This window comes from Acinonyx jubatus, chromosome C1 (assembly GCF_027475565.1).
Source record: "Acinonyx jubatus isolate Ajub_Pintada_27869175 chromosome C1, VMU_Ajub_asm_v1.0, whole genome shotgun sequence".
NCBI classification, from domain to species: Eukaryota; Metazoa; Chordata; class Mammalia; order Carnivora; family Felidae; genus Acinonyx; species Acinonyx jubatus.
In genome coordinates, this window is record NC_069381.1 from 77,598,469 (window position 1) to 77,624,442 (window position 25,974).

General features: G+C 36.9%; 1 protein-coding gene across 1 annotated transcript in view; it reads right to left on the bottom strand.

The window, feature by feature from the left end:
- DIPK1A (divergent protein kinase domain 1A) overlaps positions 1–25,974 on the bottom strand; it is a 104,933-nt gene that overhangs the window by 13,592 nt on the left and 65,367 nt on the right. The window contains exon 2 of the mRNA XM_027058581.2: positions 19,855–19,989. Coding sequence (XP_026914382.1) covers positions 19,855–19,989 — 135 coding nt within the window. The remainder of the gene's footprint in view (positions 1–19,854; positions 19,990–25,974) is intronic.

A 25,974-nucleotide genomic window follows, 5' to 3' on the forward strand; every position in this document is an offset into this window, starting at 1 on the left:
AATTTCTTGATCTTTCATTTTGGGGGCTTAAATTTTTCATTGATCCCAAGGAAAAAGCCAAAGCACAGTCGAGTCTGGTAAGTACTCAATGTTTGAAGAGGTCAGCACAGGTTCCTCAGACTTGCCTCCTGGGCCCCCCTACCAATACTTTCTAGTTTGCTGGGAGGATAAGGATAGCCCTGACAGAGATGGAGTGCTCTGCCCATGTGTAGAGTTAAACGCCAACACCTGGGGGTTGTTGCCCTTCAGCTGTCACTACCAGAGAAGCTCCTGGATAAGCCTCCACCGTGCTTGCTTTCTCCTTCAGACCTGGCTGTAACCAAGAAGATGAGGTTTCACTTTCATAGGAGGAGCAGAGCAATCTAGTTCCTACACCCCAGTTTGGGGAGGATCACATGGGAGATGCTTGATACTTCCTTCCCCAGGTCAACCTCTGGGGATTTTTAGGGAATGCAAAACCATCTGTTTGGTATAAACATTATCTGCTTGTAGCAGATGGCCAGCAATTTCACCGGCATATGTCTTTACTAAGGCGAAGATGGTGGGAGTTCTGAGGCCTTACTCAGGAGCTGCAGCAAAACCTCCTATGGTTACAGGTTAGAGTTTCTAATGAATTTAGATCACATAGACCACATCCTCTGATCACAAAGAAATAAGAAATCAACAACAAAAATAATGTAAACATAAACAGACATGTTTGGAAACTAAAAAGCACATTCCTAACTATTTTGTGGATTAAAGAAAAAACCACAATGGAAATGCAGAATATTTAGAACGAACAACAACAAACGTATACATATTAAAACTTGTAAGATGCAGCTAAAGGAGTTCTTAGAGGGAAATTTATGGCTTTAAATGCAATGATGAAAAAAGATAAGAAACTGAATATAAATAGTAAGCATTCAACTAAAGAGGCTTAAAAAAGACCCCAACAATAACAGAGTAAACCTCCAAAAGAAGAAGAAAAAAAAGCAGAAGTTAATAAAAAAAAAAAAAGAAAAAGATCAATAATAGCAACAGTTCTCTGAAACTTTAGCAAAGGAGATAAACCTTTAACAAGACTGATCATGAAAAAAAGGAGGCACAAATAAGGATTATTAGGAAAGAAAAGGGTAGGGATAGTGAATAATATAAATACTATGGCAATACATTTGAAATGAACAGTTTTTCTAGAAAAATAGAAACAATAGAAAAGATGCAAGAAGAAGCAAAATATGAATAAGACTGGTAAACATTAAAAAAAAATTGAACACGGGCGCCTGGGTGGCGCAGTCGGTTAAGCGTCCGACTTCAGCCAGGTCACGATCTCGCGGTCCGTGAGTTTGAGCCCCGCGTCAGGCTCTGGGCTGATGGCTCAGAGCCTGGAGCCTGTTTCCGATTCTGTGTCTCCCTCTCTCTCTGCCCCTCCCCCGTTCATGCTCTGTCTCTCTCTGTCCCAAATAAATAAATAAACGTTGAAAAAAAAAAAATTGAACCCATAATGAAAAATCTTTCCCTCCAAAAGTCTTAGCTCAAAGTACAGTCTAGGAGGACCTCAAGGTGCCATTTAGGATGTAGTACTGTTTCTAAGTGGAAAATGGTTAACAACACAAATGTCCATCAACAGGAGAATGGCTGAATAAAATGAGGTGTATTCATACAGTGAAAGACTATAGAGTAATTAAAATGAAAGAACTCAGTAATTAGCTCAGTAATTAACTCAAAAGAACTCAGTAATTAAAATGAAAGAACATGGAAAAATGTTGAAAACATAATGTCAAGTGGAAAAAGTTACAAAATGATAGGTGCAGTTTAATATCACTAATTAAAGTTTAGAAACATACAGGGCTCCTGAGTGGCTCAGTTGACTGAGTGTCCAACTCTTGATTTTACTCAGGTCATGATCCCAAGGTTGTGTAATCAAGCCCTGCGTTGGGCTCTGTGCTGAGCATGAAGCCTGCTTAAGATGCTCTGTCTCTGTCTCTCTCTGTCTCTGTCTCTCTCTCCCTCTGTCATTCTCCTCCACTCATGTTCTCTCTCTCTCTCTTAAAAAAAAAAAACAGTTTAGAAACATGCAATGCAATACTATATATTGTTTATGTCCCTGTACACATATAGTGAAAGTATAGAATATGATGGTAAGGACTCACAGCAAATTCAAGATGGTGGTTACCCCTAGGGAGGAGGAAGGAGAATATCAGGAAGGATAGAGAGCTTCAATTGGATCTGTGATGCTTTTCCCTTTTAAAAATGAAGCAAATATGGCAAAAGGTTTGTTAGGTAGATGGTAGCTCCATGGGTATTTGTCATATTGTTTTCTGTATTTCAGCATTATTCTAATAGCTTTTTGTGTATGACTCTTTAATCTTCACAACCTCCCAATAAAACAGATGTTACCATCATTTATCTCCATTTTATTAATAAATAAATTAAGGCAACAGAGGTTAAGGAATTTGCAGAGCAGGTTAGTGGTAGTGCTAGAATCTGAAGCGAGATAGTTTGCCTCCAGAGCCTGTGCTTTTAATTAGTGATTGAGGTAAAAGAACCAGAATGACTTAATCTTGGAGAGAAACATGTAGAGCAGATTTAATAATGGCTGAGTCAGATGTCCATCCACAGTGTTCCTACCAAAGGGCTCTGGTCACATTCATTCCCTCTGCATAAGCAACTCAAAGTAGGGCCAGAACTTCCATCTTTGTTTCCTTAGGACTTTGCACAATGCCTGACACATAATCAAATGTGTATAAAAAGCACTTGCTGAACAAATGAATAAATGAACTGTGTTCTTGGTTTTCATGCAGAAATAGCACATTCTGTTGTGAAGAGCTTCTGGAACAGGACTTAAAGGACTTAAAGGATCAAATGTCCTGAGATTTGGCTCCTGAATCTTGAGGAACACTCGATTCATAACCTGCTCCAGGTCAAGATTTAAATGTGGCCCTTTCCACGACATTATTGCCAATGAATAATCTTGAGACTGTATATTTCCTTCCTGATACTATATTCTTCCTCCCTTCCTTCTTTATATTCCCAGATCTAACATCATTTATGTTCATGTTATCTTCCCTGGTCGAAAGGCAGAGACAAAGTCATATTCATCTTTGAACCTCCCCTTTCTCTCTAGCATACAGAAGAGAGTTTAGTATTTTAAGTATTCAGTAAATGTTTATTAAATCACCATGATAAGGAGCACCTGGGTGGCTCAGTTAGTTAAGCGTCGGACTTTGGCTCAGGTCATGATCTCATGGTTCGTGGGTTCGAGCTCTGCATCGGGCTCTGTGCTGCAGCTCAGAGTCTGGAGCCTACTTCAGATTCTGTGTCTCCTCTCTTTCTGCCCCTCCCCAGCTTGTGCTCTCTCTCTCTCTTAAAAATTAACATATATATGTATATATACATATATATATACATATATATACACACATATATATATAAAACGATGATAAAAAAACATAATGGTTTTGATTTCAAAACCTCACTGAAGATAAAATTAGTAATTTTCTATAATCCATTCAACATTAAAAAAAAAAGAATAAATCAGTATCTTACTGGTAAACTGTTAAGCAGTGAAGACAAGTCTGACATTCTGCTATAAGAATCAGTTTCTTGTTTTGAGCAAAGGCCTCAAGCCAACCCTGCATCAAAGAGGTAGTCACAGACAACAGGCTCTTCAACTTGTGGCTTCTATCACAAACCAAAAGCAAATTTCCCACAAGCTTATATGAAAAGATTGGTTGGCCACATACTGTTTTGTTTGTTTTTCAGGCATGGTCATACACACAACCTATAATCACTGTCAGCAATCCGATCTCCTAACTAAAAAGATACAGATTATAAAGGAGTTCAACTTCACAATAGGATACTCAGCAAAAAACATTAAAGGTTTTTCCAGTTCTAAGATTTTATTACTATGAGGATTCTCCCATACTCTGCCTTTGCTTGCACATACCTAATAGTACCAGAAGATGGCACTCTTCAGCTAAATTTTACAAAACTCATTGGTGCTGAAGGAATAATTTCATGAACTGTGGAAACTATCTCAAGAGGTGATAACAACAAATAGATGTATAAGTACCAGGTCTTAAATCATTTTCTAAGATACATATTATAAAAATGTATTTTAGACAATCTTACAATTTCTCTTTAGGACAAAACAGCAGAGTTGGTCTCTTAACCAGTGCCTGAAAATTCTCCAAGTCTAGTCAGCGCTCTCCAATATCTATATCAGCTATTTTTAATCTTCACCACTCTCTGCACTCTTGCTGTATCTCCAGCCTCTCTCCTTTCCCCTCTTCCTGAATTCTTTCTCTCAACCATTAATTGTGCTTATCATAGACTCTCTTTTCCTCTCCCTACATGTATGCACATGCACACACACACACACACACACACACACACACACACACACAAGAACCCTCTCAACTCTTTCCTTCCCTTCTGTTATAACATCTGTAATATACTTTAAAATTATTCAGTGTACACAGTGTGATATTTTTGTTTTTAGTCCAGGAATGTATAGGGGCTCCACAAGAGTCCCAGTCAGGTAATAAGGAAGCACATGCTCCAAGGTAATACATGCTTCTATTGTCCACATCTTGACTAAGATTGACCCATTTGGGGGATTTTATTAATTACCAAATTAGGATCATATTGGTGAAATTTTTAGCTTGTTAAATATCATAGTGAATGAATGTTAGAAATGGACTATCTATGGTGAAATTGAAGGTATTTAAAATATTTGGATTGGCTAAAATATGAAATATTCCTTATCTTTTCATAATGGGGGTAAAAAGAAGTACTTGGAGTTAACAGTTTTACAACAGAGATTCTCAAACTTTAGGGAGATTTAGATCTCCTGAAGTTTGTGTTAAAACACAGAAAGATGGGGGGGGCGGCGCCTCGGTGGCTCAGTTGGTTAAGCATCCGACTTCCGCTTAGGTCATGATCTCACAGTCTGTGAGTTCGAGTCCCGCATCTGGCTCTGTGTTGACAGCTCAGAGCTTGGAGCCTGGAGCCTGCTTCGGATTCTGTGTCTCCCTTTTTCCAACCCTCCCCCATTCATGCTCTGTCTCTCTCGGTCTCAAAAATAAATAAACATTAAAAAAACCTAAAACACAGAAAGATGGACCCAGATGTCAGTTTCTGACTCATTTAGTTCTCGGTGAGGCTGAAAATCCGCATTTGCAGCAAGTTTCCAAGAAGCGATACTAATGCTGCTGGTCAAAGAGACCACATTTTAAGAATCACTGGCTCAGAATTTCTAGTTGCCTGATGCTAATTATAAGGGTAAAGAAGCTTGTCTCTGGAGTATCATTGCTTCTGCTTTGAGTAAATCTTTCATGCAAATAGAATACTGAAAAGGACAGAATAAAAACTTTAATAAATTTACAGACTGATTACATTAAAAGTTTTGTGACTGCTTACAAATAAAAATGGGCTGAATAAATGCCTATATGTGTAGCAGAAATCACATCATTATATAGGGGCACCTGGGTGGCTCAGTCGGTTAAGTGCTGACTTTCGCTCAGGTCATGATCTCACGGTCCGTGAGTTTGGGCCTCACGTTGGGCTCTGTGCTGACAGCCTGGAGCCTGCTTCAGATTTTATAATCCAGTAATATGGTGGTGCAGGAATAGTTAATATTCACCTGGAGCAAATATTTTCAGTAGCTACCCTTATCTTTCAAAACAGAATCTAAGGAGTGTGCATAACCAAATTGGATGAGGTCAATTTAAAACAATTTCTCAGCCAAAAGGTAGAAGCAACCTGAGGGTCCACTCATGGATGATGGATAAACAAATCGTGGTATATATGTACAACCTTAATATTATTCAACCTTAAAAAGTAAAGAAACTCTGAAACATGCTACAGTATGGAGGAACCCTAAAGATATTATACGAAGTGAAATAAGCCAGGCACAAAATGACAAGTACTGTGCGATTCCACTTTTATGAGGTATCTAAAGTAGACACACTCATGGAAATGGTGAGTAGAATGGTAGTTGCCAGGGGTTGGGGAGGAGGGAAAATGGGAAGTTCTTGTTTAATGGGTATAGAGTTTTAGGTTTGCAAGATGAAAATGTTTATGGAGACTGGTTTCACAGCCATGAATATACTTAACACTACTGAACTATATACTTAAAAATGGTTTCAATGCACTGTGGAAAACAGTATGGAGGTTTTGTAAGAAATTAAAAATAGAACTACCATATGATCCAGCAATCCGATTTCTGGGTATATATACAAAGAAAATGAAATTATTGTCTCAAAGAGATACCTGTTCATGTTCATTGCAGCACTATTCACAACAGCCAGAGTATGGAAACAATCTAAGTAGGTTCACCTTGCTGGCTCAGTCTATAGAGCATGTGACTCTTGATCTTGGGGTCATAAGTTCAAGCACCACGTTGGGTGTAGAGATTACTTAAAAAAAATTGAAAAACAAAAAAAGAAGAAGAACCTGTCTTATAAAAAAAAGATTCGTCCAATGATGGACAAATAAAGAAAATGTGGGGGAGGGCGGTGTATGTATACATATACATATATATATATATATATATATATATATATATACACACATATATACACACACACATACATAGGTATACATACACAAATATGTATATATATATGCATAAATATATACATACACACATTTTATTAATTCATATATATACATATACACACACAACGAAATATTATTCAGCCTTTAAAAAATATGGAAATTCTATCAGTTGTGACAACATGGACGAATCTGGAAGGCATTATGCTAAGTGAAATAAGTCAGAGAAAGGCAAATACTGTATGGTATCACATATATGTAGAATTAAAAAAAAAAGTCAGGGTGCCTGGGTGGCTTAGTCAGTTGAGCATCCAGCTCTTGATTTCAGTTCAGGTCACAATTTCACAGCTGGTGAGATCCAACTCCGGGTCAGGCTTTGTGCTGACAGCACGGAGTCTGCTTGGGATTCTCTCTCCCTCTCTTTCTGACCCTCCCCTACTCTGTCTCTCTCTCAAAATAAACATTTTTTTTAAAAAAAGTCAAGATCCTAGAAACGAAGTAGGAAAGTGGTTACCATGGGCTGGGGAGTGTGGAAAATAGGGAGAGGTTGGTAAAACAGTACAAATGTTCAGTTAGATGATGAATAAGGTCTGAAGATCTAATGAATAACATGGTGGCTGTAGTTTATAATGCTGTATTGTATGAATGAAATCTGTTGAGATTAGGACTTAAATGTTTTCACCCCCCCCCCAAAAAAAGGTAAATATGTGAAGTAATGGATGTGCTATTTAACTCAAGGGAGGGAATCCTTTCCGAATGTGTATGTATATCAAATCACTACATTGCACCCTTAAAAATCTTACAGTTTTGTCAATTATACATCAATAAAGCTGAAAAAAGGTAATGAAAAACAAACAAAAAAAATGATTAAGGTGGTAAATGTTAGGGGCACCTGAGTGGCTCAGTCAGTTAAGCATCCAATTCTCAATTTCAGCTCAGGTCATGATCTCACCATTAGTGAGAGAGCCTGGAGTCAGGCTCAACGCTGACAGCTCCGAGCCTGCTTGGGGTTCTTTCTGTCCCTTTCTCTGCCCCTCCCCCATCAAAATATATAAGTACACATTTAAAAATACAGTAAATGTTATGTCCTGTATACTTCACCACAATTAAAAAAAATTTAAACCAAATCAAAACTGACTGACTTCCCAGCACAGTTCCTAGAAACAGCAGTCTATACTTGCTGTCAACTCTTATTTCCTCTTATCCAAACTTAAGCTTTTATTCCCTATGTCACTGAAAGGTGCCATCACCCATGCATCTGAAGGAATAAACAGTGAGTTGTCTTAAACTTCTCCTTCTTCCCTGTTCCCCCCACATTCAATTGGTCACCAAGTGCTGGCAATCAAATTATTTCCTTAATATCTTTGAAACGATTTTCCCCCCTCCATTTCCACCACTAACGCCATGATTTAAATCCTGACTGCTTTGTCCCTGGATTACTACAACAACCATAAAACTGGTCTCCCTTCCTGTGGCATCTCCTATCCAGCCCACCCTCTCTACCACAATTGGTGAAATTCTTCTGAAACATAAATCTGACCACTTACTTCCCTGCTTAAAAACTTCTTTATACTTCTTTATACTTTATACTTCTTTATACTTTATAAAGTATATAGTATATAGAAGTATAAAGTATAAAGTATACTTTATACTTCTTTATACTTCTTAAAAACTTGACTTTATACTGCCCTGAGGATGGAAGGCAAACTCCTCAATAGGACGTAAATGGTCTTTTATGATTTTGACTCTGCTATTGTGACCTCCGTAAATTGCTCCTCATACTCTGCTCTAGCCAGGCAGTTCCTGGAATGTAGCATTCTTTCCTATCTGAATGTAGCCGTGCACAAGCCTCCTCCTGCTTGCAATGCCTGATTCTTCAAAATTCAGCTAAGATACAAGGAGTCTTCCAAGGAGTCTTCTGGGATGTTCTCCGACTTCCCAGTAAAATATCACAGGGGACATACTTATATTGAAAAAATATTAGTTGTTTATTGCCAATAGTTGGGATATACTTACACTCAAAAAAGAAACTCATTTTTAAGTTAAATTCAAATCTAACTGGGCATCCTGTTTTTGTGTTTGTTTTGCTAAATTTAGCAACCCTACTCCCAGTCTCAATTATGTGCTTCTTGTTTATTTTTCCATATCCTCTAGTAGTCTGTAAGCATCTTCAGGGAGGGGACATGTCTTATCTCTGTATCTCCCAGTTCTAGCAAGTACTGGTAAGCATGTAACTAAAATATCATGGTGTTTATTGCTGGCTTGTTTCTTCTAAAAAATCTTTATTTTTGTAATCTCTACACCCAACATGGGGCTTGAACTCACAACCCTGAGATCAAGAGTAATTTGGTCCACCAACTGAGCCAGCCAGTTGCCCTGCTGGCTTGTTTCCTCTAAACTGGCTTTAACCCTTAGTCTCTTTATTGCTTCTCAGGAATTATGCTAATGGTAACAATACCACCTGTTTCAGGATTACAGTGACCACCACATGATATAAGAGAGCGCAGCATTAACACACGAAGGTCACCAGAAATGCTACTATAATCTAAACAGTAACATTACCCCTAGAATAGGGCTTATGTTTGTTAAGACTTGAAATACACTTGTTTAGTAAATATTTTTCTGTAAATTCACCAGGAAGAGATTGGTAATCTAACTCAAGTTGACATAAAAGAAAATTATACTTTTCTTAAAAGGAAAAAATTACACTTCTACTCTGAAGACAGTATGTTCCAAGTGGATTCATTCCATATATTTTAAAAACAGAGGATAACAACACAAAATGAACCTCTAGAGTCATATAATAATTTATTCTAAGCAAATGCAAAGCTAAATGAAATCGTTATGTATTACTATCTAATTGAAAACATAGTTCTAAATATCCTAACTTTCATATATCTTAAGCTAGTTGTTTTAAGCAACAAACCATTATTTCTAGAAATTAGATCTTTAAAGAGACTATAATAAAATTCAGGGGCTCCTTATCTTTTATTGCTTCCACTTTAAAGCACATGCTCAAGTAATACTCACAAAAGTTCACCAGCATGAAGTGAGTGATTCCTCATTACTATGCAGATAGAACCTCAAAACCAACACTCTCCATCATTGAGGAATATGTCAGAAATACCAATATTAAACAGTGTTGTCCTGAAAATTACATGGAAGGAAAATTTCTCTCCCTGTCCTTACTCTTTTTTTCTTTTTTAAAGAAGGCAGAAAACTACACAAACAGTGAAAAATTCCTTTATGACTAGGCACCAAGTAGAACTTGCTGAAATAATGAGTGAATTAGTGATTTCTGTAATCAGAGAAAATGTACAATGAACTATACAACATATTCTAATTAGCTTGGTGGATAAAAGAAAAAAGCACAACTGGAAAAAAACAGATCCTTCCAAGAGCATCTAATTAGGGTGAGTTAGTGGTTGCCCCCTCAGTTTCAGAGAGAGCTGCCTTTAAACAAAGAAGAGCAGAACTGTTCTCAGTGCTTACAACATCCACCAAGTTAACCTTGGCTTCCCCTGGTAAACCACCCCCACTGCGTTTTCTTCTCAAAGTTTTAAAAGCCTACTATTTAAAAGCCTGTTATGCATTTCACTGGAATCAAGTTCTAAATAATGGATATAACAGTGGATAGTATCATACTATTATTAAAAACTGAACACAAGAAACTTTAATTCAAATTGCAAATCAATATACAATGTGTGAAATTAATTCCAGTTTTAGCTCCTAGCTTCCTGGAACCTTAGATAAGAAACACATTAACTTTATAACATCTTTTAATAAAAATTATCCAGTGATTAGAGAAAACATCTCAGGTAAATAATACTAATGCTCTATACTGATTTCCAATGTTGAAATTATCAGAAATATACTTGATTACTAATTTAGACTAATTCACACATAGTATATAATTTATATGAAATACATATCTAATTTGTTCCACATTCTAGGTTTGTGTTTTAAATTTACTATAAAAGGACAAAAGAGGAAGATCTATTAATTTATGGGCAGCCAAACGGCCCAACAACCAAGGCTGTGGTTCAGTGGCTACTAATGCATGTTCTGGGAATTCTCAGATCTAATGTTAATCATCAAATTGCTCTTTGGGATAAAAGTACTAAAGCAAGCCTGATTTGTAATTACAAGGAGAAAGACATTCCTCAAGAACCCACCTAATTCTTTCTATTCTAGAAGGCCTACAGAAGTTTCTACATCCTCTGTGAAGCCTTTCTCTACTATTCTACCCACAGAGATGTGTGTTCATTGAAGCCTTCTTTCTTTAAATTGGTGCAGTACAACTATCTCTGGTACAAACTAAATCATTTTATTATTTTATTTTTTAAAAGATTTACTTATTTATTTAAGTAATGTCTACACCCAATGTGGGGCTTGAACTCATAATGCTGGGATCAAGAGTCACACACTCCACCAACTAAGCCAGCCAGGTGCGTCCCAACTAAATCGTTTTAATCCAATCTGATGGTCTTTGGATGTATCAACTTGACCAGGCTATAGTCCCCAGTTAATGAAGCAAACAATAATCTAGGTGTTGCTGGGAAGGTATTTTGTAGATATAACTGAAGCCTGTGATCAATTGCTTTTAGGAGAGGTTATACCAGATAATCTGGGTGGGCCTGATTCAATTAGTTGAAAGACCTTTAGAGAATTATTGAGGCTCCTCTGATGAAGAAGAAATGCTGTCAGTGGACAGCAACTTCAACCCATGCCCAAGAAGTTCTGACAATCTACCCTGTGGATTTTGGGCTCGTCTAGCCAGCTCCCACAACTGGGTAAGCCAATTCCTTGTAATAAATCTCTTTTAAAAAACTGAGATATAACTGACATGTAACATTATCCTAGTTTAAGGTGTACAACAGAATGATTTGGTATTTGCATATACTGTGAAATAATCATCACAGTAATTCTAGTTACCATCCATTACCACACATAGTTAAACATTCTTTTTCTTGTGATAGTTCTTTTTTTTTTTTTTAAGTTTATTTATTTGAGAAAGAGAGAGAGGGGGCACTGGGGAGGGGCAGAGAGACAGTGACAGAGGATCAGAGAGCCCAATGCAGGACTCAAACCCAGGAACTGTGAGATCATGACCTGAGCCAAAGTCCGACGCTTAACCAACTGAGCCACCCAGGAACCCCTAAACCTTTAAAAAATTTCTTTTTCAAAAAAAAAAAAAAAGGGGGGGTGCTTGGGTGGCTCAGTCGGTTGGGCGTCCGACTTCGGCTCAGGTCATGATCTCACAGTTCGTGGGTTCCAGCCCCGTATCAGGCTCTGTGCTGACCGCTTGCTCAGAACCTGGAGCCTGCTTCAGATTCTCCTTCTCTCTCTGCTCCTCCCCCGCTCATACTTTGTATCACTCTGTTTCTTAAAAATAAATAAGTGTAAAAAATTTTTAAAAATTTTTTTCTCTTTGAGAAAGAGAGAGAGAGAGAGAGAGAGAGAGAGAGAGAGAGAGAGAGAGAGAGAGAAAGAGAGAGCACGCGCATGCGTGCACGCGCGCGCACATGATGGGGGAGGGGACAGAATCTTAAGCAGGCTCCACATTCAGCATGGAGCCCCACACAGGGCTAGATCCATGACCCTGGGATCATGACCTGAGCTGTAATCAAGAGTCGGACACTCAACTGACTACGCCACCAAGGTGCCCCTTACTATATATTTCTTTGGGTTCTGCTTCTCTCCTTGAACCTTGATTGATATAACTGATCATATAATGAGTGTGTGCGTGTGTGTGTGTGTGTGTGTGTGTGTGTTATCTTCCCAGTCAGATTCAAAGGCATAAACTTGAGAAAACAATACTAATGATGATTTACTGAGTACTGTGGGCCAGGCACAGTGTTAAGCCTTTCAATACATAAGTTCATTTTATCCTCACAACCACCTGATGAGACAACAGTATTACCAATCCCCACTTTACAGAGGTTAAGAAAAAGCTATCTAGCTAAGGAATGGCAAAGCTGGAACTCAAGCCTGAAGCTCATTTATTCCAATGCTTATGCTCTTAACCACTATAATAGCTATGACCTCTCATATACAAATGGAAAGAGAGAGGGAAAAAGACAAAGATATACAGAGAAGAAGAAAGCTGTGTAGGACAAGATAGACTATGATTCTTAAATATAAATAAACTGCTTATCACATTCTATTGGTCACCTATGATATCTAACTCCTAAACAGTGATCTCAGCTTGGAAGCAATGCTCTGAATGGAACAGCCAGGGCAATCTTCTGGAGAAATTTCTGAATTACAATGTTATAGTTATAGCAATATCAAATATTAAGTTACTTGCCCCAGGCCAAATGGAATCAAGACTTGAGAACCTTCTCTATATTCAACAGATATGTTACAGTATCATTCAGTAATAGAAAGCCATTGTAACTGGTTCAGTTCTACTTTATGTCCATAAAATCTGTGATGTGGGTAGGGCAAGGCCAGGGTAGTTCTCCCACCTGTACAATGAATGAACTTAATAGCAAGTCAATGAAATGAAGTCACTTACTCGAAGTCATATAGTACACTACAAGAAAGAAGTCTGGTACTTTGACTCCAGCCTAGGATTTTCTCCAATAGACTAACATAATATGGTTGAACTACTTATAATCAAGAAGTTCCCAATACTTGATGAATTGTACCATCAATATCCAAGATTTTAAAATGTACAGGAAATGACGAGGGGCACTTGGCTGGCTCAGTCGGTTGAGTGTCTGACTTCAGCTCAGGTCATGATCTCATGGTTTGTGAGTTTGAGCCCCACATCTGGCTCGCTCCTGTCAGCCTTTCAGCACAGAGTCCACTTCAGATCCTCCTCTCTCTGCCCTTGCCCTGCTTGTGCTCTCCCCAAAAATAAATATTAAAAAACAAAAAATAAATAAAATGTACATGAAATGACTAAAGTAATGAGGCAGATTTTCATAAATTACTCATGAAATCAATCATATTTCCCAAGCTTGCTCCCTCTTGGGCATTTGCACTTATGGTCCTTTTTTTTAAAATGCTTTTTGCCCAGATATTCATGTAATTGCTTCCTGCTCATCAAGTTCTAATCAAAATGCCATCTTCTCAGGGAAGACTTTCCCAGTTACCCTAGTTAAGGTAGCATGCCCTAGCCATTCTCTACAAAATATTGCTATTATATCCTTTCTTATTACACTTCTTAGTCCCTAAAGTTGTTGTGTATTTTTGTTTTTATTATACATATTCCACTATACTGTAAGCTCCTTAAAACATGGACTCTATATCTTGCTTACCCTAAATCACCACACCTAGAATAATGACTGACATGTAGTAGGTGTTCAAAAAATATTTGTTAACTGATACTTCTTTTAAAATAGGTTATATTTTTTATATGATTGTTATGTGATAGTAATTACCTTGAATATAAGTATTAAATGATTAAAAACAGGAAAAAATAACTAGAGAAAATTTATAAGTCAAACTGTCAATTTACACAGGGAAGGAAAGAACCCACATTGTTAAACTTCAGTAAGTAATGTTTGTAGGACTTCTTTGGGATCTTCTTGTCCAGACCTAGAGCATTCTGTATTTCTTTATAATCTTCCTTCACAAAGATGAAATAGAAGATTTTGGAGTAAATCTGTTCAGAGTTTATATACTACAAATCCTTTGGCAACCATGTTTTTGCTAAATGTGGTTTTGAGATAATGTAGCTTTATATTTTTATAACCAAATTGAAAATCAGCCATCTTATTATATATTCTGGTTCAGTTCAGTCCATTTAAATAGGAGAACAGTCTATGCAGTAATACAGAGGGAGAGAGACAATCAGTTTAGACTCTACATTTCAAAACAGGAATTACCAGGACCAAAAAAAGTATGTGTGGATATTGCCAAAGGTTGTGAAAAGGCCAGACAATTACATATGCAAATATTGTAAAACTAAAACACGGAAGAAACAAATTTAAAAGGTATTACATTTCAAGCCAGTAAAGGCTGATTTAGACTCTAAAAAGAGGTATAGTCTGTATAATTTGAAACGTACGTGAATATATATAGCTATGGGTTTTCCTTTAAACACCCCCCTTTTTTTATAATTTGCATATTTGCCTGAATGGTTTTCCTGTTCTTTTTCTTTCAATCCATCTGCATCTTTATATTTTAGATGTTTCTCTTGTAAATATCATTGTTTGTTTGTTTTTGAGAGAGAGTGTGTGTGAGTGGGGGAGAGGGGCAGAGAGAGAGAGAGAGAGAGAGAGAGAGAGAGAGAGAGAGAGAGAGAATATTAAGCAGTGTGGAGCCCCAATGTGGGACTCAATCCCATTACCTGGTATCATGACCCGAGCCAAAATCAAGAGTCAGACACTCAACCGACTGAGCCACTCAAGTGCCCCTGTTTTTTTAATTTTAGTATAGTATGACAATCTTTGTCTTTTAACTGAAGCATTTGGTCCACTTACATTTAATGTAATTACCAATATATTTGGGTTTAAATATACTACAGCCAGTGCCATGGTAAACCACCCATATCTTGTCCAGAACAAGAGTACTCATCCCCTTATTAGGCATGTAAGTAGTCAACAGCTCTCAGCTGAATCTTTCTTTGGGACTTATCCTCAGCCTTAGAATACAGCCTTACCCAAGGTCATGTCCCCTTAAGGGAGGACAGAAGAGGGTAGAAAACTGTATTCAATGACTGATCAGTGACAAGGTATAGATGCCTGGACCCTGTAGAATCGACTGAGGTCTTTGTTACCACTGTATTGCAGTTTAACTTCTCTGGTCTATCCTGTTTCCTCCCTCCCCTACAGATGTTAATCTCAAGAGCCCACCCCAATAAACATCCTTCAGGCAAATCTCAGTCTCTGAATCTGTTTCCCAGGGAATTCAATTTGTGACATCTATCATCTTGTTATGTATTCTGTACTTCTACTGTCTGTACTCTGTACTTCTGCTGTCTATATGTTCTTTACTTTCTTGCTTTCTTTAGAACTGAGTATTCTTTTATTATTCCATTTTTCATTATTAGTTTGGAAACGATACACTCTTTTTCTATTCCAGAGGCTATCCTAGAAATAACAATGTGCATATTTTGATCAACAAAGTCTAAAGTTAAAAAATTTTTTTTTAGTTTTTTAGAGAGAGAAGGAGAGAGAGAGCAGGGGAGGGGCAGAGAGAGAGGGAGAGAGAGAGAGAGGCTCACCATCAGCACAGAACCCAGTGTGGGGCTCGAACTCATGAACTATGAGATCATGACCCGAGCTGCAATCAAGAGTCGGACACTTAACCAACTGAGCCATCCAGGTGCGCCTAAAGTTTTTTTTTTTTTTTAATGTTTATTTATTTTTGAGAGAGAGAGAGGGCACGAGTGGGGGAGGGACAGAGACAGGGGGACAGAGGATCCAAAGCAGGCTCTGTGCTGACAGCAGGGAGCCCGATGTGAGGCTCAAACTCACGAACTGTGAGATCATGGCCTGAGCCAAAGTCAGATGCTTAAACGACTGAGCCACCCAGATACTCCAACGAAGTCTAAAGTTAATTGAGTGATATTTCATTAATTAATTGATATTTATAGACTGATTGATATTAACTCGTTGATACTTTTACTCTACTCTGCTATAAGAATCTTAAACATTTTAATTCCTTTTACCATTGTCCCAGTTTATATATAATTGTTATTCTACATACCTCATATAAGTGGAATTATACAATATTTGCCCATTTGTGTCTGTCTTATATCATTTAGCATAATGTTTTTGAGGTTTATCCATGTTGTATTCTTTTTAAAGGTTAGATAATATTCCATGTATTTTGTTTATACATTCATCTATTAATGGACATCAGAGTTGTTTCCATCTTTTGTCTATTGTGAATAATGCTGCTATGAACACTGGTGTGCAAGTATTGTTTAAGTCCCTGCTTTCAATTTTTCTGGGTATATACCCACAAGCAGAATTTCTTGATCATATGTAAATTCTATATTTAACTTTTTGAGGAACTGCCACATTGTCTTCCTGATTCTTTTTAATACATTTCATTTCTCTGTTGGAATTATCCATTGTTTCACTTATTTTCTTTACCTTTCTTCCTATTTACTTGAACAGGAACACAGTTATTTTAAAATCCTTTTTTGATGATTCCAATATCTGGATCATCTGTGGATCTGATTCTATTGTCCATGTTTATCTCCTGGTTTTTGATCATGTCACATTGTCTTTTGCCATGTCCTGTAATTCTTTACATAATGCTTTCAGAGAGGGTTTCCCTTCCCTTGGATAGACAGATAGAATGGAAGGTGATCATCTTAACCCAATCAGGAACTAGGCTGAATGGAGGCTAGGCTGCGGTTCTAGTAAAGCTCAAGCTATTTTTGGCTGATCTCCATTCCAAGAAATTATCATAGCCCTCTAGGGTTTTTAACAGAGAGCCTGGGAATTCATTGGGGTTTCCCCCCATGGGTAGGTTCATAACTCTAGACAGTATCTTGTGTGACTGCCAAAATGTCTGCTCTGCTTTTCAAAGGCTTTCCAATGAGATGTTTAGCCTCCCATTCTGTAAAACCCTAGGATTTGGCAAATATCCCAACAGGATAACTGGCTGTATGCTTGAGGCTCTCTTAGTTTTCTACAAAAGCTTGCTGGTTTCTTGTCCCCAGCAGCAACTCTCTTCCAGTATACAGTCCTACTTCTCAGACCGCTGCTCATGCCCAGTATCAGCAATACCCCCTGAGGGAAAAAGAGGCTACAAAAGTCAGCTCACATCTCTGAGGTTCTTTTAGTTCATCTTTACTACTCGGGTTCAGTTGTTTGGGGTATCAGCCTACAGCATGGTAAACCAAGGTCCCATCCTTGTAGGACCTGAAATAGATTTGTATCTTCCTAGCTCCCCCAAACTGTATTTTAGGTTATATACCCCAGGCAAACACAGTCAACTCTAGGTTCACCATCCTTTCCCAGATCTTCACCAAGTAACTCCTCACTATCTTGCTAGCTCTTTGAAGCTTTTATAGTTAAAAAATATTTTTTCTGCTTGTTTTTGGTTCTAATCATACAATTCTTAGTAAATATTACTACTATCTTAGTACTACTGATCTTAATACTACCAGTTTTGGTAAGTTTTAAGAACATAATTCCCAAATTGTGCAGAGAAACTACAATTTTTTTAAGCCAGCCTTAGGGAAAAGATATGTTTTAGGCTCAGAAAATGTTTTTGTTATTTTCAAATTGTAATAAGATAACCATTAAATTATGCTAGAATTATTACTATATTAGAATTATTAAATTATTCTAGAATTCTTCTGTTTATTATAAAGTAAAATTAAAGGAAAAATCATTAAAAACTTCAATAACAAAATATTAATAATCATAAATAATTAAAAATACAACTATAATTCACTAATAACAGAATATGCACCAGCATATGCCTTATAACTTGGATATTATTGTATTAATACATAAATTAAGTTTATTTAGTTTGAAAGAGAGACAGAATAAGTACATGCAAGCAAGGGAGGGGCAGAAAGAGAGAGGGAGAGAAAGAATCCCAAGCACGTTCCATGCTGTTAGTGCAAAGCCTAACTTGGGGCTGAATCCCATGAACCCACAAGATCATGACCTGAGCTAAGATCAAGAGCTGGATGCTCTACTAACTGAGCCACCTAGCATCCTTAATTTTGGTTATTTTATGTTGTTATAATTGATTATATAACTCCTGCTTCTTTCTTCTTCATTGAAGGTGAGCATGTAGGTTTTTTGGGTTTTTTCCTTAGCTTTATTAAGCTATAATTTTGTCAGTCTTTTCTAACATAAGGTAGCACCAAGAGTCTGGCTCTACCATCATAAGCAAGTGCTTCTCTCTCTTATTCATATATATATTATATATGTATACATGTATAATTAAAGTATAGTTGACATACAATGTTACATTAGTTTCAGGTGTACCTATTTCTTTATTTGTAAAATGGGCTTGGGAGGCTTTCATAGTATTATTTTAACTATTACTGACCAGTATGCAATACATTGCCTGGCCCCAGAGGTTCCTCTGATCTTAAAATTCCTCAAGGATCTGGAATGGCCATTTGGAATGGACATATACAATGGAAACCTATGAACTTGACTTGGGAGTTGTCTTTACTAATTAATTTCCCTGCTTATTATATTAGTGATTCCTCCCTTGCTGATTTCAGAGGCTGTAATACTCCTGAGGAGGTTTCTTTGTTATTTTTGTTGTTGTTGTTGTTTTTATCTTGATTGAGAAAGGCTAGAGTTAAACTGATTTCATTTCTTTAGAACTTTGGAAAGCTTCAGGTTTCCCTGTCTTATGTTCCTATAACACTTGCTATTGTAATAATTATCCTACCTTACTGTATTCAGCATCTTCCCTGCTAGACTGTAAGTTCCCAAGGTCATGATAGCTTGTTCCCTGCTATATGCACATACTTAGTACCACTGGCCTGGGTAAAGAGCAACCACTCAATAACTACAGAATCATTAATAAGTTATAATTACTGGGATTCCAACAATCATATTAACAAAAATACAATTCTCAGATGCAATGTTTTAATATTATTTATATCAGAAGATATTAGCAGAAAACAAGGAGTTAAATTTACTTATCCACAAGGGGCTCCTGGATGGCTCAGTCGGTTAAGCGTCTGACTTCAGCTTAGGTCATGATCTCATGATTCATGAGTTCAAGCCCCACGTTGGGCACTGTGCAGACAGCTCAGAGCCTGGAGCCTGCTTCATGGATTCTGTGTTTCCCTCTCTCTTTGCCCTCCCCAGCTCTCTCTCTCTCTCTCAACAATAAACATTAAAAATTTTTTAAAAATTAAAAAAATTACTTATCCTCAAACATAACCAATAATTACTACTAAAAATCTTAGACTGATAGAGCAATTTTCCTAAGACACACCTAGTCATTAGGATAGAAACTGAATACTAAATAGACTATATGCTTTTCAGGTACATTTTTGGTACTTGAGAGTGACTCCATTTATTCAAAAGATATGTTCCAGAAAGGTAAATAATACTTTTATACTCTATAAACATTTAAAAACTTACCTGATTAAACTAAACTTACAGTATATTTTAAAAAGAAACCCCTATGCAGTGAGGAAGCTCTCACAGTATATATTTAGCTTTCTCAATTTTAGATTTTTCAAGATGCAGAACACTCCTACTAACTTGGTCACATCAAAAAGCTAAGAGGTTCAACACTACTCTAAGGTCAAATTAACTTTTACTTTTTGAAAATAATTATTAGTAAGTATGTATAAATATATTATTAATATAACCTATTAATATGGTTTTTCTAAATAGTAGGAAATAAAAAAATACTTACTATTATTTTCTTACAGTCCTTTCCTCTGCATAGTTCTGTATAGGTAGAGTATTGCACATATATAATCCAGCTTCCAACAAAAACCACCAACCAGGAAAAGAAAAGATATTTCATCCGCACATATGAAAAGCGAGCCTGTGAGTAAAAGAGCACATAACAATCATTCATTCAGCACCAAGTCAGTATTCACTGTCCTAGAACGTGATTTTTCCCCCTTTCTTGGAAGAACTCAATATATATTCTAGGCTTTCACATGGCAATTCTCCTAGAACAAAGTGTACTTTCACTGAGTCCAAACAGCACTGGTCTTAGAAAAGGAAGCTCCTCGGTTCTGCCAAGGAAAAAGGGAACAAAATACCCTTTAAAATGTATAACCTTTCAAATACCACCAGCATCGAAAGCCATTTAGGAAGCATGAGCACGTGCACCATGCTACCCCGGGCACCCTGGAAGATCAGGTAGAGAGACACAATTCCTATACACACTCTGAGCTCATGGGAGACTATTCAAATAAGAGTCTTAAGGTTCTTTATGGATAATCAGTATAAAAATAATTTTGTTTTAAAGAAATAAGGACAGAGAATTTGGCTATTTGTCTAATGTCTCATAGTGAAGTGCGACCAGAATAAGAAATTAAACTTCCTTTTCATTCACTCCTATTTCTCTGTCATATTCAGAGACAAGTTGTTAAAACTATTAAAGGAGATATGACTGGAGAAGAAGGGTTAAAATATATAAAGAATAAATTACTCTTTGCATGTCAGCTTGTAAAGCTGCACAATGGGACCCTCTTTGCATTGTTTTGTTTCCAGTTCTCTGGTAACTAATTGCAACTTGGGCCAGTTACTGCCTTTTCTCCATCAACCACGTATCAGACAGTTTAATCTTAAAAGTGTCAGCTGGTCAAGATAATTCGACATTGGCTTTTCGAGTTTGGCTCTCCAATGGTTTGGTTTTATAAACGGTAAATCTGGGGAGTATGGAGATAACCGAACAGAATAAATTAAAGATATGTAAACAAACAATGAAAAGCTACTTTTGCTTTTGTAATCACCAGACAGTTTCTCACCCTGGGTAACAGTAGGATACTGTGAGCGCTGTGAGCAGTGCAAAGAAAGCAGAGAGAGATGAAAGTGCACCTGCAGAAGACAATGAGTGAAAAGGAAAAAGAGACCCAGGAAATACTGAATTCTGTTGGCCCTATTTGTGGTTTAGATATCTATCTTTTTTTGTGAGAGTAACAGCTGGTGAATTCCAGTACCAAAAAACTTGAGTACAACAAATTCACAGTGAAGTGACAGGTCTTCAAGCTTTATTATTAAAATATAAAAAATGCATTTAATGCAAGCTATTTTTGTATAGCTCTAAATGAATCCAGTAAAAAGAAAATTCAGACAGAATTCTAAATTAAATCACATAAATGACAATTGTGTATACACTGAGGGGTTGCCTGAAAGGCATTTAAGATTCCTTAGCCCTCTTAAAGAAATTTAGTCATCAGACAGAAATGGATATGCACTAGTGTTATGAAGCTTAAATATGATTAAATGACATAATGTCCATAGAACATAAGCACATTGCTAGGCACATAGAAAACACTCGACAAACGTTAGCTAAATCAACTTGCACGGTACTGAGCAAAAAGTCAAGAATGCTCTATGATTTGGCCACCACCTTCTTTTTGGACTTGCAAAAAGAAAACTAAATCTGAATCTGATTAAGTCTTTAGCTCCAACTAGCAGTTTACAGGAAATACAGGGGGCAGAGGAATATAAGGGAGACTTCAGTAAGTGACACTATTAGGATGATCAGCAAACTCCAGGCTATGGAAAACACTGCAGTACAAACAACCCAGTGCTTCAAAAAATAAATTGCAAGGGAGAAAATAAGGAGAAGATGGGAAAATCTGAAGATTAAAAAATATTTGAGAAATATATCAAATATATCAAATAATCACAAAGTGAGTCCTGATTCAAAAGACGTTTATGAGACACTTGAAAATGTGAAGACTGACAGGATGCTATTAAGAAAATGTTTTAATTTTTCAGGCATCATAATGTTATTTTAAAAGAAAAAAGCCCTCATCTTTTAGAGACAGATATCAAAATATTTATGAATAAAATGATGTATTTGGAATTTGCTTCAAAACAATAGAGAAGGAAAAAGTAGGTGGGATATATTTGAAACAAGACTGGCCATGAGTTGATAATTTTCAAGCTGGGTGATGGATGCATGCCTTCTGTGTATGTCTTTTTCTACTGATGTAAAAATGTTTTTTATATTATACAATAAGGCATACTTCTACATCAAGATGCATCCTTTTCATACATTCATTCAGCGACTACTTACTGGTTATCTATTATGTCTATTACTGTTACTGTCTTAGGCATTTTAAGAACATCTCCAGTTATAAGAACAAATTATAGATCTACCATACAGGGGCGCCTAGGTGGCTCAGTTGGTTGCCCATCCGACTTCAGCTCAGGTCATGATCTCATAGTTCATGGGTTTGAGCCCTGCATCGGGCTCTGTGCTGACAGCTCAGAGCCTGGAGCCTGCTTCAGATTCTGTGTGTGTGTCTCTCTCTGCCCCCCTCCCTGCTTGTACTCTGTCTCTTTCTTTCAAAAATAAACATTAAAAACATCTTTTTAAAATACATCTACCATCCAAGTACCCCTATAAATAGTTCAGAGGGTCACTTGAAGGGCCACAGCATGGCATGATTTTACTTTTGGAAATCCAATCTAATATTAACATTTCACAGGATTTTTTTTTTTTTTAGGCAGGATTTATTTATTTATTTAATTTTTTTTTAGAGAGAGTGTGTACAAGAGTAGGGGAGCAGGACAGAGGGAGGGAGGGGGAGAGGAGAAGGGAGAGAGAGAGAGAGAGAGAGAGAGAATGAATGAATGAATGAATCCCAAGCAGGCTCCACGCTCAGAGCTGAGCTCAACGCAGGGCTCTATCCCATGATCCTGGGATCATGACCTGAGCTGAAATCAAGAGTCAGACACTCAACTGACTGAGCCACCCAGGTGCCCTGCCCTGAAGCAGGTTTTTTTTGTTTTTAATTTTTTTTTAACATTTATTTATTTTTGAGACAGAGAGAGACAGAGCATGAATGGGGGGAGGGCCAGAGAGAGAGGGAGACACAGAATCTGAAGCAGGCTCCAGGCTCTGAGCTGTCAGCACAGAGCCTGATGCGGGGCTCGAACTCACGGACTGTGAGATCATGACCTGAGCGAAGTCGGACGCTCAACCAACTGAGCCACCCAGGCGCCCCTGAAGCAGGGTTTTAAAATAAGATTAAGATATACTATTTCCTTCTTCCTCTTCCTGCCTTGCTCTACAGCAGGTATAAGTCACAGAGTAAAGGAAAAGAACACAGAACTAGTGAGTAGGGTCTTCTCCCAGCATTCAGGCTTTGGTCCTGTCTTACCTTCTTCTTGACACCATCTTAAGGAGTCTAGTGATGTTAACTGCCCTTATTAATAATTTCTATTCAGGTTTTGTACAAATATTCAGTAAAGCTGAGGTAAGATGCTTTCAAATGCACATTAAACTTAATATATGTAGGCAAATAAGGCTTTTGTATATTTCCCTCCTGCATATTCAATTTAATAAAATGTGAAATCATTTTGCTTTTCTATATCTCTCAAATAGCTACATTAAAAAATTTTTTCTCTGGCATATGTTTAAACTGAAAAACACCCTGTGAACTGCCTTGCCTGCTGAGTGCTTGTCATGATACCAAATGCCAAAGATTTTGGAGAGGAAGTTAGATTAATGATGTTCCCAGCAGGGCACTGGGCATCACCTGTTGTAGACATAATGACAAAAGGAGTAAGACATTTGTATTCTAGAACACCATGGAAAATCACTGTGATGTGGGGTAACACAAAATAGTTACAAGGACCTTCATGTGTCCTTTAATATCTGCAGATCCTGCTGCTTCACATCGTAAAATAATGATTGAAGAGAAACAGCCATAAATGACTTCTCTAGCTATTAAATAATTTTATTTCCCTGTTTGGTAATCACTAAAATGTTTCCAGTAGTCTGTTCTGTACCAATTACCCAGACAATACAGTCTTTGATTAAGAAATGTACATATTGTTTCTGATCTTTTTATTTATGGTATCCAAAATACTGCCTAGTAGCTTTTCTGTTCTGATTTTGTGCCTAGCTACTAATGGTACACTGCTTTATTCCAAATTATGCTCCTGGAAAGCATGATAAGAATTTTAGTAAATACACTATGGCAGTGGTACTCAAATGGAGTCACTTTTGCCCCCTAGGGGACACCTGGCAATGTTTGGTGGCATTGTTTGTTTCATGACTGGGGAGTATTATTACTAGAACCATGTGGGTTAAGGCCAGAGATGATGCTAAACATCCTACAATGCACAGAAGAGCCTCCCACAACAAAGAATTAACTGACCCCAAATGTCAATAGTGCTAAGGTTGAGAAACCTCGCATTATGATTATATTACAAAATGAAAACAAAAATGGAAAGAATCAAATTTGTATTACACTGCCATTTTATATTCTTTAATATAAAGAATATAGCTTATAGTCTTTAAGACATCAACTACTACTACCAGTAGTTAGAAAAATATAACATCTGTGTGCAAATAACAGAAGGAGTTCTTTATGACTAGAATAAATGATTAGTAGTATATGAGACAAAAATCACTGGAGATGGCAAATCTATAAATAATGAAACAAACTTTCCCTACCAATTCCCCTCTAAAGAATAGTGATGCTTTTTCTTCTTTTCTATATTGTTTTATCTCATTGTGATATCTTTTTATTTCAAAAGAAATCTGAAAACCTTTGAGTTTTTTTTATAATTTCAAAGCCATCTTTTTGAGAAAGCATGAGCAGTGGAGGAATGGAGAGAGAGAGAGGTAGGGACAGAATCCCAAGCAGGCTCTTGTGCTGTCAGCGCAGAGCCTGACATGGGGCTCCATCCATTACCGTGAAATCATGACCTGAGTGGAAATCAAGAGTTGGATGCTTAACCCACTGAGCCACGCAGGTGCCCCTTCGATCTTGTTTAAGTAATTTTACATCAAGTTTTAAAAACAGGCATGAAGGGGGAAACACATCAAAATTTAGGACTACTTCCAATACTTATTTTTTCATACTTAACATCTTTTATAAACATATAAAGCTTTACCCCTGAATACTCCCTGCACAGATGTTCTTAATTTTGAGAAGCAGGGAAAAATATCATATATTTATTTTTACCCACAAAAATTTAGTTAACAAGTTTAGTGGACCTGAACACTCAGAAAACATAACAAATAGATAAGGTTATGATTTGCACAAACTCAAATAACAATCATTTATCATTCACCATTTCAAAGAAAAAGCTGAGAGACACGTGTTTGTCTTTTTATTCAAGTTTTTCAATTACCAGCTACCCTGAAATAATCTTCAAAACTATCTTCTTCCTTCTTGTTATATTGGTAACTTTGTAGCTGACTAACTTATAGCTAACTAACTTTTTAGAACTAATGTGCCTGAAAAACTAGAGGTAAAAATTATGGATAAATATCCCCAGACATACTTTTATCCTTTCTTTAAATATATTCTATTCACAGTAATAACACTTTTGAAAAATATGCCATCTACAAAAAAACAGAAATATGAAGAAACAATTTAATAGGGTAAATATTTACTATATACCACAACATATGCAATTAGCTTTATTTGGAATGGCTCCTACACCTTTATTATGTCTCACTACTAGCTGCAGGACTATTGGAAAACCACTAAGAAGGTCTAAATGTACCAAATGCAAACTATCCTAGTGCTCTCACAAACGTCAAAAACAGCTATGATTCTCAAACATTTAAAAAATGTTTTATGTCATTCCAAACAAGGAAAACCTTGAGTTTTTAGAAGTTAAAAATAGTGAAAAGAAAGGTTCTAAAAATGTCCATGCTTCCCAGCTTGTCTTGAGCATGAAAATGCTTTTTTTATGACAAAATTTTAGACAATTCCTTGTCAAACAGCAGTATTAGTCTAGTGGTCAGAATTTTTTAGCATTCATCTTTCTAAGAGGTAAATTTTCATATCTATAGGAAGAATCCTAGCTGTTCTCTGATCTC